The sequence below is a fragment of the Vanacampus margaritifer genome, chromosome 15 (genome assembly GCF_051991255.1).
Source record: "Vanacampus margaritifer isolate UIUO_Vmar chromosome 15, RoL_Vmar_1.0, whole genome shotgun sequence".
NCBI classification, from domain to species: domain Eukaryota; kingdom Metazoa; phylum Chordata; class Actinopteri; order Syngnathiformes; family Syngnathidae; genus Vanacampus; species Vanacampus margaritifer.
Genome location: NC_135446.1, coordinates 20615215 through 20629032, shown reverse-complemented (window position 1 = coordinate 20629032; position 13818 = coordinate 20615215). Strand labels below are relative to the sequence as shown.

General features: G+C 41.9%; 1 protein-coding gene and 1 long non-coding RNA gene across 11 annotated transcripts in view; one reads left to right on the top strand and one right to left on the bottom strand.

Annotated features, from left to right (window-relative positions):
• Window positions 1-11818, top strand: part of LOC144035331 (peroxisomal succinyl-coenzyme A thioesterase-like) — a 116408-nt gene extending 104590 nt beyond the window's left edge. For 3 of the 10 annotated variants that reach the window (XM_077544942.1, XM_077544937.1, XM_077544941.1), the window contains 10 exons: window positions 7009-7217; window positions 7306-7405; window positions 7765-7955; window positions 8043-8206; window positions 9072-9188; window positions 9337-9419; window positions 9690-9777; window positions 9865-9945; window positions 11240-11381; window positions 11520-11818. In XM_077544942.1, coding sequence (XP_077401068.1) covers window positions 7022-7217; window positions 7306-7405; window positions 7765-7955; window positions 8043-8206; window positions 9072-9188; window positions 9337-9419; window positions 9690-9777; window positions 9865-9945; window positions 11240-11381; window positions 11520-11644 — 1287 coding nt within the window. In that variant the 5' untranslated portion in view covers window positions 7009-7021 and the 3' untranslated portion in view covers window positions 11645-11818. The other 7 variants (XM_077544938.1, XM_077544943.1, XM_077544936.1 and 4 more) reach the window with 7 other exon arrangements.
• LOC144035336 (uncharacterized) lies at window positions 3786-5290 on the bottom strand. Its single transcript, XR_013288419.1, has 3 exons — window positions 5128-5290; window positions 4185-4269; window positions 3786-4030 (listed from the first exon to the last, which is right to left on the bottom strand). It is a non-coding gene; the product is annotated as an uncharacterized LOC144035336 (long non-coding RNA).
• Window positions 11819-13818: the final 2000 nt, after the last annotated feature.

Here is a 13818-nt window from a genome sequence, read left to right as displayed (position 1 = left end):
CTCACGTGTGCAAACAAAGCAATCTCCGTGGGCCCGTCGCAAACAATCCGGCACCCGCATACGGCGTCTCGGCATGATAAGACGAGCTAGGTAATCAATGCTGTAATGAAGGGGGGGGTGCGCATTGAAGGGGGGGGTCCTATCACACGCACTCATCAATGGAATTTATAAAAGTGTGTGTGTGTGTGTGTGTGGCAGCGTGACAAACGCACCATCTTGTGCACGCCAGAGATAAGCACTAAATAATTGCGCCGTGACAGCCTTGAATAATGTCCAAATTAGACAGAAGGTGCACGTTATTCCACTTAAGGCAGGCTGTGGTGATGTTGATGATGATGATGATGATGATGATGATGGAGATGATGATGATGATGATGGAGATACCCCCCTTCCCCTTCTCCTTCCTTTCAAATACACGACACTAATCCCATTTCGGTGTTGCTGTGGATTAGCAAGAGCGCATGCTACCTGCTAGGGACCCCCTGTCGAGTGGGGGCCCACACGCACACAAACACATCAACGCGCGCGCGCACTCATGCCTCACGCACACACACACACACACACACTTCCATCCCAATGATCACGTATTAGATTTGTTGCTTCTTCCTTCCCGCTGTCTGTTTATGTGTGTGTGTGTTGCGCCGCATTAGCGCTAGACGTTGGCCCGGTAGACGCCGAGGCGGTTATCGCGCCGTAGCATCTGGCGGCGTGTCAGGTGATGAGATGGAGAGGCGGCGCAGGCCCGCGGGCGAGCGGCCCTCGCGCCCGGGCCACCTCAGACGGCTCCTTGCATGCGGCCAGGGGAGGTGTGCAAACAAACGGCGCCTGATAGCGTCTATGCTTGTCACCATCGCTCAGGAACGCCATCTATCTCGCCGCCCCCACCTGCTAACAAACACACACACAACCTGCTCCCCCCTGAGGCCGCCCCCTCCCTTGTGTTTTTTATTGGGAATCCATCCGCCTGGTTAGCTTGCGTCATTTGACGTTTTGTAGCACCCGAGCTAACTCGCACTTTGCCCAGGAAGAGGAAGCGGCGATAAGTTTGCTTCAAGCACGGTTAGCGTTGTGGCGGCGTCCGTCGTCATCAGTGTCGCCTTGAGCCCGGGTTGGCTACGTCCCAGCATCGTTAGCGCTGACGTTAGCGCCGGCGCTAGCACGACTAATGACGTCTTCCTGATGCTGTTCGACACGGCAGCGCGAAAAAAACAACAGCGCTATGCTAATGATAATAATGACAATAATAATAAGAATATCAGGCCGTGACACACACAACATAAGAACTCTTTTTGGTGTCTCTTAATGATGATGTCATCAGTACTGTATGTGCTATGCACTAGATTGCACACCCTAAAAAAGCGTCCCAATTGTAAATGTCATCCGCATGGGCGTGTCGTGGGTGACCTCCCCCCTCACCGAGGGCTCCCTCTGCGGCGGAGGCGCCCGGCTGGCGACGACGCGATGAGCGACAGGCGAAGAGGAGGCCGAAAAGTGGACGAGATCAAATGGAAAGATAAGCCAGGAGGAAAAATGGGAAAGTGGATGAATTGCCACGGAGGAGAGAGATGGCGGGGGGGGGGGGGGCGAGAGGGGGGGGGGGTAGTAAGAGTGATGATATGGATAGGAAACAGGAGAGGAAGGTGGCAGCCATTTTCTTCCCGCCACTATCGGAGGACGTACGTTAGCGTGACAACTTTGAGACGTCCACGGGAAACGCAGCGGCTCGAGTTCATCTACTTTCTGATATTGATGCACAGAAACAAAATGGAGGCCATGACAAAATGGCGCCTCCATTTGTCATTTGTTCTTGTTATATGTGACCTCACTAGTCTAAACATGACATTCGGATTAATAATACATTTGTGGAATATGAATTATGAAGCAAAATCCAGCCGTTTTTATCCATCTCAGGGGGCGGCCATTTTGCCACTTGCTGTCGACGGAAGATGACATCACAGTTGCTCAGGTCTTAGCTAACAACCAATCACAGCTCTGCTTCAGAAATGAGCTGTGATTGGCCGTTGCCTGAGCAACTGTGATGTCATCTTCAGTCGACAGCAAGTGGCAAAATGGCCGCCCCCTGAGATGGATAAAAACGGCTGGATTTTGCTTCATAAATCATATTTCACAAATGTAATATTAACTCTTTGACTGCCAAAAACGTTAAATAACGTTTAGTAAAATCCTAGGGAGGAGTGCCAAAGACGTTAAAAGACATTTGTTTCAAAACAGAGGTGAAACTAACCATTTTCTATTGTTGATTACTGAAAAACGGAATAAGGTAGAAACAAACTTTTTCTGATGAAAGATGAGAGTCCAATCTTTCATTTGGTAGTATGTGTGTTTCCATAGTCCAAACACAACATTTTCTGTGGACCTTGAAAGATCAGTCAAAATGCTTAAATCGGCTGGCACCCACGGCATCCCTTTTCTGAAAACGTCTGGCAGTCAAAGAGTTAATCAGAATTTCATGTTTAGACTGGTGAGGTCACATATAACATATTATCGTGCAGAATTCTTGGGTTGGTTGACTTCCCCTTTAACGCACGCTCCCTCACTTAACCTCTGTCAAACCCACCAAAAAACGATTGCTTCAAGCGGACTCGCCACTCGGGTCAGAAAGGTTCTGCAGTTGATCCCGACGGGGACACGCAGCAATTGCGGACTCCTCCACAGCGCCACCTGGAGCCAACTAAAATGTCCCATCGCAGATCGATGGCCACTGAAGTCCAGCTAGGATGTCGCCTAATGGACCGAGCCTGATCTAATCACAGCCACTCATTGAAGTTTCATCTCCATCTTTCAGTCGGCCGAGAATATTTGGCGCGGTGTGAAACTCCATCCGCCGGCTGGCCGGTCAGCGCTACGCTATTGAACCCATGACTTGTTCAAATATTCATGAGCTTGCCGGGCCGTCACGCTGGCCCACGGGTTCGAATCCAGTTATTCCCATTCACTGTGCAGTCAGAAATGATCCAATTTCAATTCATTGCTCCCAAAATTAGTTACTAATACTTGCAGTTGCGGCTTACGAATTATACATTGTGTATCAAAACAACCACATAACCTTGGGCTGTCTGTCCGCTAGCTTAATGCTAACGCTAAAAATAGCGTTAGCATTAAGCTAGCGGACTGACAGCTTAAGTTATTTTTGTGCTGTTTTGAATAAAGGAAATTGCACTGTATTATAAAATATAAAAAAACAAAGCAAGTCAAGCACACACACACACTGTAGTATTTGTGTTGGTGTGCCTTTAAGAGGCGGGACATATTAACTCTGCATCCTCCTTGTCAGTGTTTTCAACTGTTTGTCCTGTTCCATAAATTACGTGGTTCTCCTTTTTGTTGTTTTCTTTTTCACTTGACTCGTTCATAACTCAAATTTTGTGCCAGCGCACAAGTGGGAAAAGTGTTAAGATGGCCGAGCTAGCTGATGAATGAGCGGGAAGATGGAGCGAGGTTCCAATAGCCGGGACCTAAAGATACGCTCTGATTCAGTGGCCGTCAACAGCTGATAAGGCGGGACAGCGAGGATGGTGCCAAACCGCAAACCTAAACCTAACCCATCATTCATATATTACATATATTATTAGATTACTTATTAGCATGATGAAAACGGAATGTGCTCGAGAAAAAACAAGGGCAGATTTTGAATCGATGCAAAAAAAAAATTCTACAAAAGTTTACTTGCATCTCTGATTTTAAAAAATGTAGTTAAAATGACCATTTCAATCTAACAAAACTAAACTCTGCCTTCAATGAAGACAATCAAACTCATTTTTATCAGTTCCTGGCTGGACCTGTGCTGTTCCACTTGTCCGTCACAGAGGGCGCGGCCCGCGCTGAGAATCGATCCACGGGTCCGAGTCGCGGCCCCGCGCGCTGCGGCCCTGCTCTCATTAATGTGGTGAATGTGATTAGCAGGTGCATCTTATCGGAAGCATCGCAGGAGCCGTCGTCCTTATCTCCGCGCGTTTCCTGGGACGGCCAGCAAGCAACACATTGGGCCAGTAATGAGACATGACGGCCGCTGCACTGACCAAAGATGGAGAATCGAGTTTGTTACATAAATAAAACAATGCAGAAAAATAGACGAGTCAATGCAGAAGGCCTAATGTGTAACAAAATTGCCCAACTACATTCCTCTATTAAATATTACAACAATTTAACGGTGCAACACTGACCTCGTGTGGATAAAAGAAGGTATTGCACCTCATCTCATCGCTCTCTCTTCTGTAATGTTGTTAACAGTAGCACACTTTTGGCGACCTGAGGGGAAAATGTGACAACATGCCATGTGCTCATCACTAGCAAGATTCTGGACAAGACGGGAGGTGGTTAAGGACACCTGAGATGACTGAAATGTCTTTTAACTGATATTTTTTTTGTCTGCAGTAAAGACGGATTCACTCCTAGCAGATGAATAAGAGATGAAGTCAGCATTTAAAACGTTGATAGGCTGCCGTCAGAACCCTCAACAAGATACTTTTACACACTCTCATGAGCTGGAGTGCCCCCTGCGCCCCCCCCCCCCCCCCTCTTCTGGCTCATGTCCACTAGGTGGTGCTGAAGCATCTCTAAAAACCTGATTAACATCCCCACATCATCGTCATGGTCAAGGAACCTAATGAAGACATTGAATCATGTACTTGATGATATTATTATTATTATTATTATTATTATTACTGTAGGTCAACTTCCAGTCTGTCGCCTACAGTCAGTGGACTTTTTATTTTTTTAGTGTTTTTTCAATTCTGGCCTAGAGGTTCACTTTTTTTTTTTTTTTACCCTGCACCATTTCTAATGTTTACATGTTGTGTCCAACCAAAACATACAAATGTTAGCGTAAAAGTACATTTTCAGATGTATTTACTATTTACTGCCGCCACTTTTTTTTTCTTGCAACTCTATGTCAATAATCCAGAATGTTGGACATATTTGTAGATCTTCTCAATAAGCTGATGTATATAATATTGACATTGTACAGTCTTAATGAAGCGTACCCTCATACGATGTCTTCATTTTGTTATTTCCACTCATGGTACACATTAACAGTTGCGGTTAGCTGCTCTTTTACTTTTCTGCCTGGACAAGCAAAGCAACCGGGAAATAAGGATCCATACTTACTCGGTTACTGATTTGACTTCCCCACTAGTAAGGTAAATGATTCCCTTACCCGTTCCTACTCACTGACTGTACTTTTGATAACATGTCAGCGCACTTCGACTCGGAACAGGTCGTGAGCGATAACAAAAAAAAAAAATACACTTGAGGCAATTTTTACTTGTTTGAGCAACGCCCTCTCGCGAGGCCACGTTTGTGGTCTATCTGTCCTCGGGAGGGAACTTTGACCTCTCACCCGGGATCATTTGTGCTCAACGTGTAAGATGTGAGCAAAACGTGAAGGCAAGTATGACGAAAAGCCCGAAGGGGTGTAAACTGCCGGCGTGCAAACGTGTGCGCTGTTAACAACTTCCTCAGCCAACAAATCTATACAGTAAGTGGGGATCATTTCATTTGTTTAAGAACAACCTGAGGGCATTTCATCCGCTATTTTGCCTTTTTAAAAGCTGTTCCAAAGATTTTTGCATGTTTATTTAGAGCAAATACAGTGAATCCAGATGATCAAATATTACATGAAATCAGATTCAACAGTAGTTGGAATATTTATTTGAGAAATTTGTGAAAATAGTAAAAGATACCAAAGTTCCCAACTGAATTGTGTAATTACTAAAACTAAATTGTTTACTTCCCTTGCATATTAATTTAATTGCTTTTTCTTACCTTTTTTTTTTTTTTTAAATAATTCTATTCTATTCTCTATATTGAGCTTTACACTTCTGTGATGTTCTATCATTACCTATATTTGTATTGATGGACCCATACATTATGTTCCTTCTGGCAGTCTACATATGTTGTTTGGCATGCAAAGAATAATTGTTTGTACTGTAAACTACAATAAAGTTCATTTATAAAAAAAAAAAAAAAAAAGGCTGGGTTGAAAGTACACACACAGCAAGAACGCATGGAATGCCCGGATGTTGTTCTTGTCAGCTCTCTTAAAACCAATGATGCATCGGTTGTTGCTTGCTCGGCTACGAAAATGTCCCAACATGCATTTCGCGCTGCTATCGCAGAATACGTCAGAATCGGGGGGGGGGGGGGGATCACATTCTTGGAAGAACTTCACAATTACGTTCTTCGAAAGACGTGAGGTCAGTGAACTCAGCGCGAACCCCGTGACGTCATCACTATGCAGCACTCCTGCGTCTTCGGTTGAGGACTCACTTTTTTTTACAAATTTCCGTAAATATTCTGAAATTGTCGTGGTTTTTTTTAAACTGCAGCGACATGAGCATGTCAAACAACCGGTTATCACCTTAGTAGCCGGAATCATGTTTTAGATTTAACTGGTAAACGGTAAGCGACGTTTAGAAAATGCGAAATTAGCTACAAGTGAATTGCAAGTTTACAAACCGTCTGTACATGGGATGATTCTAGACAGATGTGTGTATTATACGCTTCTATATTTTGTTTTGGATCTGAAAAGTATGTTTGTACTCGTACTTTCGTAGTGAAATTCTATACAAACCGACGCCAGCGTATACACGTGAATGCAACACTCTGGAAACATCGAAATGTAATAATACGCGGTCAAAATAAAGCACGACACTGTTTAATGTCTCCAATGTGAACTAATGATGCTGAGACGTCTCTTTAAAAAAAAAACGAATCGGATTTGATGCCTTTAAACCAGAACGAGTGGTTAACCTTAATGGTTGTACCAACAAGATGTTGCCTTTAGGATGTGCTGGGATTATTTCTTCACCTTTTTCCGGGTTCCTGCGAAAGTATGGAAAAGCATATCATTTTATTTGATAATTATCCAGTTTGAAAAAGGTGTGGAAAAAAGATTCACATATCAGATTTCGTTTTTCCTCTGGAGATTCACTGTAATTTTTTTTTGGAGTGCCATCCTCAAAGTGACAAAAGCGTCTCCCTCCGCAGACCGTTGTCCGCCATGTCTCAGGTCACCCCACCGCCCATTCTGTCTGTGGCGCCCAGGCGGGCCCTGGTGGACGAGCAACTCGGGGTGCAAGTGCACAATCTGCCTCCTGGAGCTCCGGTGACCTTACGCTGTCTGCACCAGTCGGAGGACAAAGACGTCTGGGAGGCTTACGGGCACTACATGAGCGATGCCACGGGAGCCGTGTCTGGTAAAATAAACATCCCAAAATGTAAACTTCCAACTTGACAACACTGCAATCAGATATGAGCCGACTTTGTCGTTTTTTGTCCATCTAGTTGCAGACCATGTGAGTTTAGGAGGAACTTACCGAGGGAAAGAAGTGATGGGTTTGCTGTGGAGCATGCGGCCTGTTCCTGGGAGCCGCACGGGCCTCAGGTGAATTGTCAGGGGGGAAAAGTAGATTTCTATCTGTTTCAGTTTTCCAGAAATTAGCATTAGAATATAGCTAAGTTTCATCATTATTTGCAAATCTGTTGAAAACACTGGGGAAAAGAGCTTTTTTTTTTGCAACGTGGCCCTGGTTGATCTCTTATGCTCTGTGTCAACCAACTACCAACCATTCTCTTTACAGAGGCTGCATCAAAGCCTTCTGTATGCTCTAGCATAAAATAAAAAACACATTTTTCAAAAACTTATAAATCCGCCTTTGGGAGCATGCTGATATTTAAAATAGAACGTATTTATACGTTTTTTTGGGAGCACATGAGTTAAGATGTTTGCTGAATTGCTCCCAGGCTGCGGAAGCGCAACGTGTGCACCCCCATGCTCTTCACCATCTCCGTTTACGGCGGCCACGTCAGCCACGACTTCAGCGGCCGACGCCCTCTGGCTGAGGCGCTTACGGAGAGGTGGTACAAGGCCCCGGGGGTCCGCAGGGTGGAGGTCAACGACCGAGGCGTTCGAGGGACCCTCTTCATCCCGTCAGGTCAGTTTGCGTTCATTTCTACGACCCCAAAACCGGGTCAAGCATGTTGCCGTGGTAACAGGAAGTGGACCGTTGTGCCCACATCAGGTCCAGGACCCTTCCCAGGGCTGCTGGATATGTGGGGGGGCGGCGGGGGCTTGCTGGAGTACCGCTCGGCCTTGCTGGCATCGCACGGTTACGTTTCTTTGGCGCTGGAGTACTTTGCTCCCGGCGAGCTGGCGAGCGCAGATCTGGAGTTGAAATACTTTGAGGTGAGCGCACGCGCGCCCGCGACACGTCGTGCTTTGCAAACACGCATTTTCTGTAACACACTTGGATAGGAGAACAAAACCAAAAATGGATTGTTCAAAAATTGCCTTTGATATGTGAAAATCTGATTTGTAAACAACAATCCTCCGCTATATCGTAGTTCACCTGTCGTCAGTCTATTTTTAGTTTAATTTTTTTGTCAACATTGTCAGATTTTCTTATAGTATTTCTCTTTTTTCTAATATTTTTGTATTTTTTATGTTAATTGTTTTTCTGATTGTCCCTAATATTTGATCATTTTCTACAATTATTATGTTTTTAATATTTTAAAATTCTCCAAATATTTTAGATTTTCCCCCGCGCATTCTAAGTGTTTTTTTTTTGGGGGGGGGGGGGGGCTATTAGTGTAGTTGTCATCAAGTTTTTGCCCTAAAATGTTGGTGTTCTTTTCATCTAACATTGTTTTATTTTTCCAGATATTTTTTTTATTATTTGTGTATGTTTTCACTAAAATGTTATTTCTATTTTTCCTTAATATTTAAATATTTACTCTAATATTATTGCATTTTTCTCTGATATATTTATATATATATATCAATATTTGGGTATTTTTTATATATATATATCTATTCATTATTTATTTTTTTTGTCTTTGTCCTCTTAATATTTTTCTAACTGTTTATATTTCATTTAGTATTTTTCCATTTCTTTTTGGTCTCCCTAATATTTTTGGGCTCACATTTGTGTATTTTTCATCGACTACTTTCATTTTTTAAGTCCTAATACTGGAAACATTTGAATGCAATGCACATGAAGCCAAAAGTATCAAACAAATTGTTGTCGTCGTAAATATGTTTTTCCTGGCAGACGGCCTTTGACCTCATCAAGCAGCATCCCGCCGTCAATGCCGACAAAGTGGGAATTTTCGGCCTTTCCTTGGGCGCCGCGGTGGGCATCCACATGGCGGCCGAGAGCGCCGTCAAGGTAAGCTCATTCGACGACCTCCGCCAAGGCCGCTGTCAACTCTCTTTTTGACCCTCATTGATGTAAATGTGCCCTTCAAGGACAACGAAAATGAATGGATCGAAGCACTTAATGAATTCCTCTTGTATCGTTTTGTCTCCATTTGCAGCCTGCGTGTTGCATTTCCATCAGTGGCAGCCATTTTTACCCACGCGACCAACCCCTGAGCGGGATGCAACAGCCGATATCGGGGTAGGTTGGTTAGGTTAGGAGCCGCTAATGTGGCGATGTCGGGCCACCCGAAGTTCTCTGACGCTGGCCCGAACCCAGGATTACTAATTTCATACATAAATACCATGAAATCAACACATTTTTAAAAAAATATATTGATATTCAATAGTTTGAGGTTTAGCTACTTAAATGCTGTTATTTAGCTCATTAAGAATATACAGGGCTGTTATGTAGGACCCTGCGCATAAGTAGACACCTGCATAGAGTCTGATGCGGTTACCGTGGCAACAGAAGACAGATACGCGTGGATGAGGAGCAGAATCTGATCTGGCGAGACATCAGCCTGCCCATCTCCAGCGACCTGTCCCGGAAAACCGACGTAAGTTCACGTTGGATGCAAAAAAAACGTCATAACGAATTAGCGGCGCCCTCTGCTGGAGTAACTTTTGTTGTCGCGCTTTAACAGGTGAGGAGAATCGACTGTCCTCTCCTGTTGGTCATTGGCGAGGACGACCAGAATACTCCGGCTGTGGAGTATGCAGACGATGTGAGCTAACGCTAACATTTGTCTTTGTTAGGATTCATTCATCAACATTTTACGAAGTAGTTCAGTCAAATGTAGGTGCGGAATGGTTTATTTTACTTTGGGGATTTTGTTGTTTACAATAAATCAATTAACTCATTCACTGCCATTGACGGCTATAGACGTCAAAAATTAATTTGAACTATTTCTATTAGTTCAACATTTTCCCCACTTTTGTTAACAAGAGTATGAGTATTTTTTTTTTTTTGTACATTTAGAACAGATAAAAAATTTGTGATTAATCGTGAGTTAACTAGTGAAGTCATGCGATTGAAAATTTTAATGGCCTGACGCCCCAAATTTTTAATAATCTTTTCTTAAAAAAAAAAAAAAAAAAGATTAAAAATTTGAAGAAAAAAAAGAAAAGATTATTAAAATTATTAATTAATTAATTAATTAATTTGAACTATTTCTATTAGTTCAACATTTTTCCCACTTTTGTTAACAAGAGTATGAGTATTTTTTTTTTGTACATTTAGAACAGATATAAAATTTGTGATTAATCGTGAGTTAACTAGTGAAGTCATGCGATTGAAAATTTTAATGGCCTGACGCCCCAAATTTTTAATAATCTTTTCTTAAAAAAAAAAAAAAAAGATTAAAAATTAGAAGAAAAAAAAGAAAAGATTATTAAAATTATTAATTAATTAATTAATTAATTTGAACTATTTCTATTAGTTCAACATTTTTCCCACTTTTGTTAACAAGAGTATGAGGTGTTTTTTTTTGTACATTTAGAACAGATGTAAAATTTGTGATTAATCGTGAGTTAACTAGTGAAGTCATGCGATTGAAAATTTTAATGGCCTGACGCCCCAAATTTTTAATAATATTTTCTTAAAAAAAATAAAAAAAAAGATTAAAAATTAGAAGAACAAAAAGAAAAGATTATTAAAAATTAGTGGCATGAGGCGATTAAAGTTTGTAATCGTAATTAATCGCATGACTTCACTAGTTAACTCATGATTAATCACAAATTTTATATCTGTTCTAAATGTACCCAAAAAAAGTATAGGCTTTCATACTTTTGTTTAAAAAAAATGGGGAAAAATGTGAAACTAATAGAAATAGTTCAAATTTATTTTCCACGTCTATTGCTGTCAATGGCAGTAAAATTAAAAAAAAATAATAAATTAATAGCAACATTAAATCATTGCTAAATACAGTACTAGTATTTACCAAACATTGCAAGACTGTTGCAGCTGGGATGGCTTGAAGACGTTAACTTGTTGTTGTGACTTAATTGCGCACACGTCAGATCGAGCAAATGATGCGTTCGGTGGGTAAGGAGCACCTGCTGACCCGTCTGGAGTATCCCGACACGGGACACCTGATCGAGCCGCCGTACTCGCCTCACTTCCGTGCCACCAACTTCATGTGGGACTACAAGAAGACCAAAGGTATTCGTCAAAAACCGAGACGGGAGGAGTCGTATGCCTCAAAACTTGATTTGTCGCCACGTCACACACACGGAGTACCGCAAGGGGGAGCCCTCGCACCACCATACTTTGATTCTCACTGTTGTGGCGTGTGCCCAGTCACCCTGCTGTGGGGCGGCCAAACCAAAGCCCACTCGGACGCCCAGGAGGATTCGTGGAAGAAGATGTTGTCCTTTCTGCAGCAGCATCTCTACTCGCCGCAGGTTCCCAGAGCCAGGATGTGAACTCGCACCCGTTTCCTCACCCGCGCAAAAGCGTCATATGCTTTTCATGGACAATGTTGACACGCACAAGTCACACTTGAACACTCCCAAACTGGAGGTTTGCCTTAACCAGACCACTAGAAGCATTAGCATGAGCAGCATGCGCTTTGTCTTAAACGATATTTTAACGACAAACGTGTTTATCTCTTTTATTTCCACTTCAGACATCTGTACCGGATTTGCGTTATCTGATGTTTGGTTTTCCAAACAAAAAACAGCACATGGATCCTTTTCACCGCAGCATTTTTCCTCTTTTAAGCATTAAGATGTAAAACCATTGTGTGTGGAAATGTTTGCCATCTAGTGGTGAACTAACAGAATGCAACAACCTAAATAAGGGGAAGCACACGCACATTATGGTGTCTCAGAGAGACCACACACTTCGTATGACTACCACTAATTATTACATTCGCTAAGTTTGCCTCCTTTGGGTAAAGATGGCGGTGAAATATGTCAGCCGCCTGTAAAATGGCGCGACCAAAGTAATATAATTACAGATTACTAGACCTACGATTATATCACGATTGATGTAATGGAGATTATTGAAATTAATAGTGTGTTATTAAATGAAAAATCTAATATTTCTACACACTGTCCCTTTAACATCAATATGCTACTAAATTGTACCATTTTTTGTTGTTTCTTTTTTTCTTTTCCTTTTTTGCATTGATGCCCATTCAACAAGGTTTGTAATTGCCTATAGATGCCACAAAATGGTGGCAAAGAATGACATTTATTTATTTGTATTGATTCCAAAGAAGAAGAAAAAAAATCTGTGCCAAAACACTAAATACACTTCATCAGTCCTGATGACGCATACATTTGATTAACATGTCAGATTATATGTTAACAATTATATTTGATACTTATATCATTTTAAGCATTATTATTGACAGTGAACACTGAATCTGAAGTCCTGAATGAAGTTAGCATGTTGCTGAAAACGCTAGCTCAGACAATAATCCTCCGTTTTTTCAAACAAATCGGGGTGGGCCGGGGAGGAGGGAGTCTCTCGCCTGACATCACCAACAAAGACCTGCCAGGAAAACAAGGCGTCAACTTTTTTTTTTTTCTTCGCATCTAAACGGCAAGACGTGGGCCCAATTTTGCCGTATAATGGGCAGATAATGCTCATTTTGCGGCCATAAAATCTGTTTCATGTGCGTCCAATAAAAATTCTGAATATTTTATATATAATATATAGAGGACAAGCAAGTGTTATTAGATATTTTAAGATGAAATAAATAGTTTAAAATAATGCAATTTGATAAGTCGCCACAAGAGGGAGACAGGGCGCCAGTGCGCAGGTTTAAATGACGTGTGTTGAGTCACGTGATCAACTCTCTAATCATAATGTTTCAATTTAGCAATCACACAGGGACATTGTTGTGCTGCGGCTGCACATTCGTGTCGTTGACTTCAACGCGGAAACATGCAGAAAATGTCCTCTCCACAGCCCTCCCTCACACACGCGCGCGCGCGCGTGTGAGAGGAGCTGTGAAGGGAAGCTTTGTGAGGACATGAAGGCTGACTTGTTTTGGGCAGAAAAAAAAGGAAACACACTTGCACAGCATGAAGGTTGTTTGTCAAAGGGGACACTCACTCTTTTGTGCAACCACACACACAAAATCTTTCAGGTGTTACAAGAAATTACTTTTGCTGAGCCACAAGGACTTCAAATATTCTCTTTTGCTATCAAAGTGCAATGCAGATGATTTATTAGCACATGATTGATTTTGATGACTGTACTTTTTTTTTTTTTCTAGTTCTGCATGTTCGGCATAAAAGTTGAAATCATGTCAGGTAAGTTCCGTCCCATTTGTGTCCAATGCTTTAAGAACCAGAACAATATCCCTCACAACTTTGTTATTATTATTATTATTATTATTATTATTATTATTGTTGTTGTTGTTGTGATCAACTATCCTTTCATCTTTTTTTTTAGCCATGTATTTTATTTATTTATTTTGCTTCTTTTACTGCACATACACATCAGTGTCGTGTTTCATTTTACCCAAATTGTACGATTTAATGTAGTATACACAAGAAGGAGTTTTAACAACAAAAAAAAAACACTTTTAGTACCAAAATGGTCGAAAGTGGTACAAACAAAATATGGTATTGAAAAGTTTCGT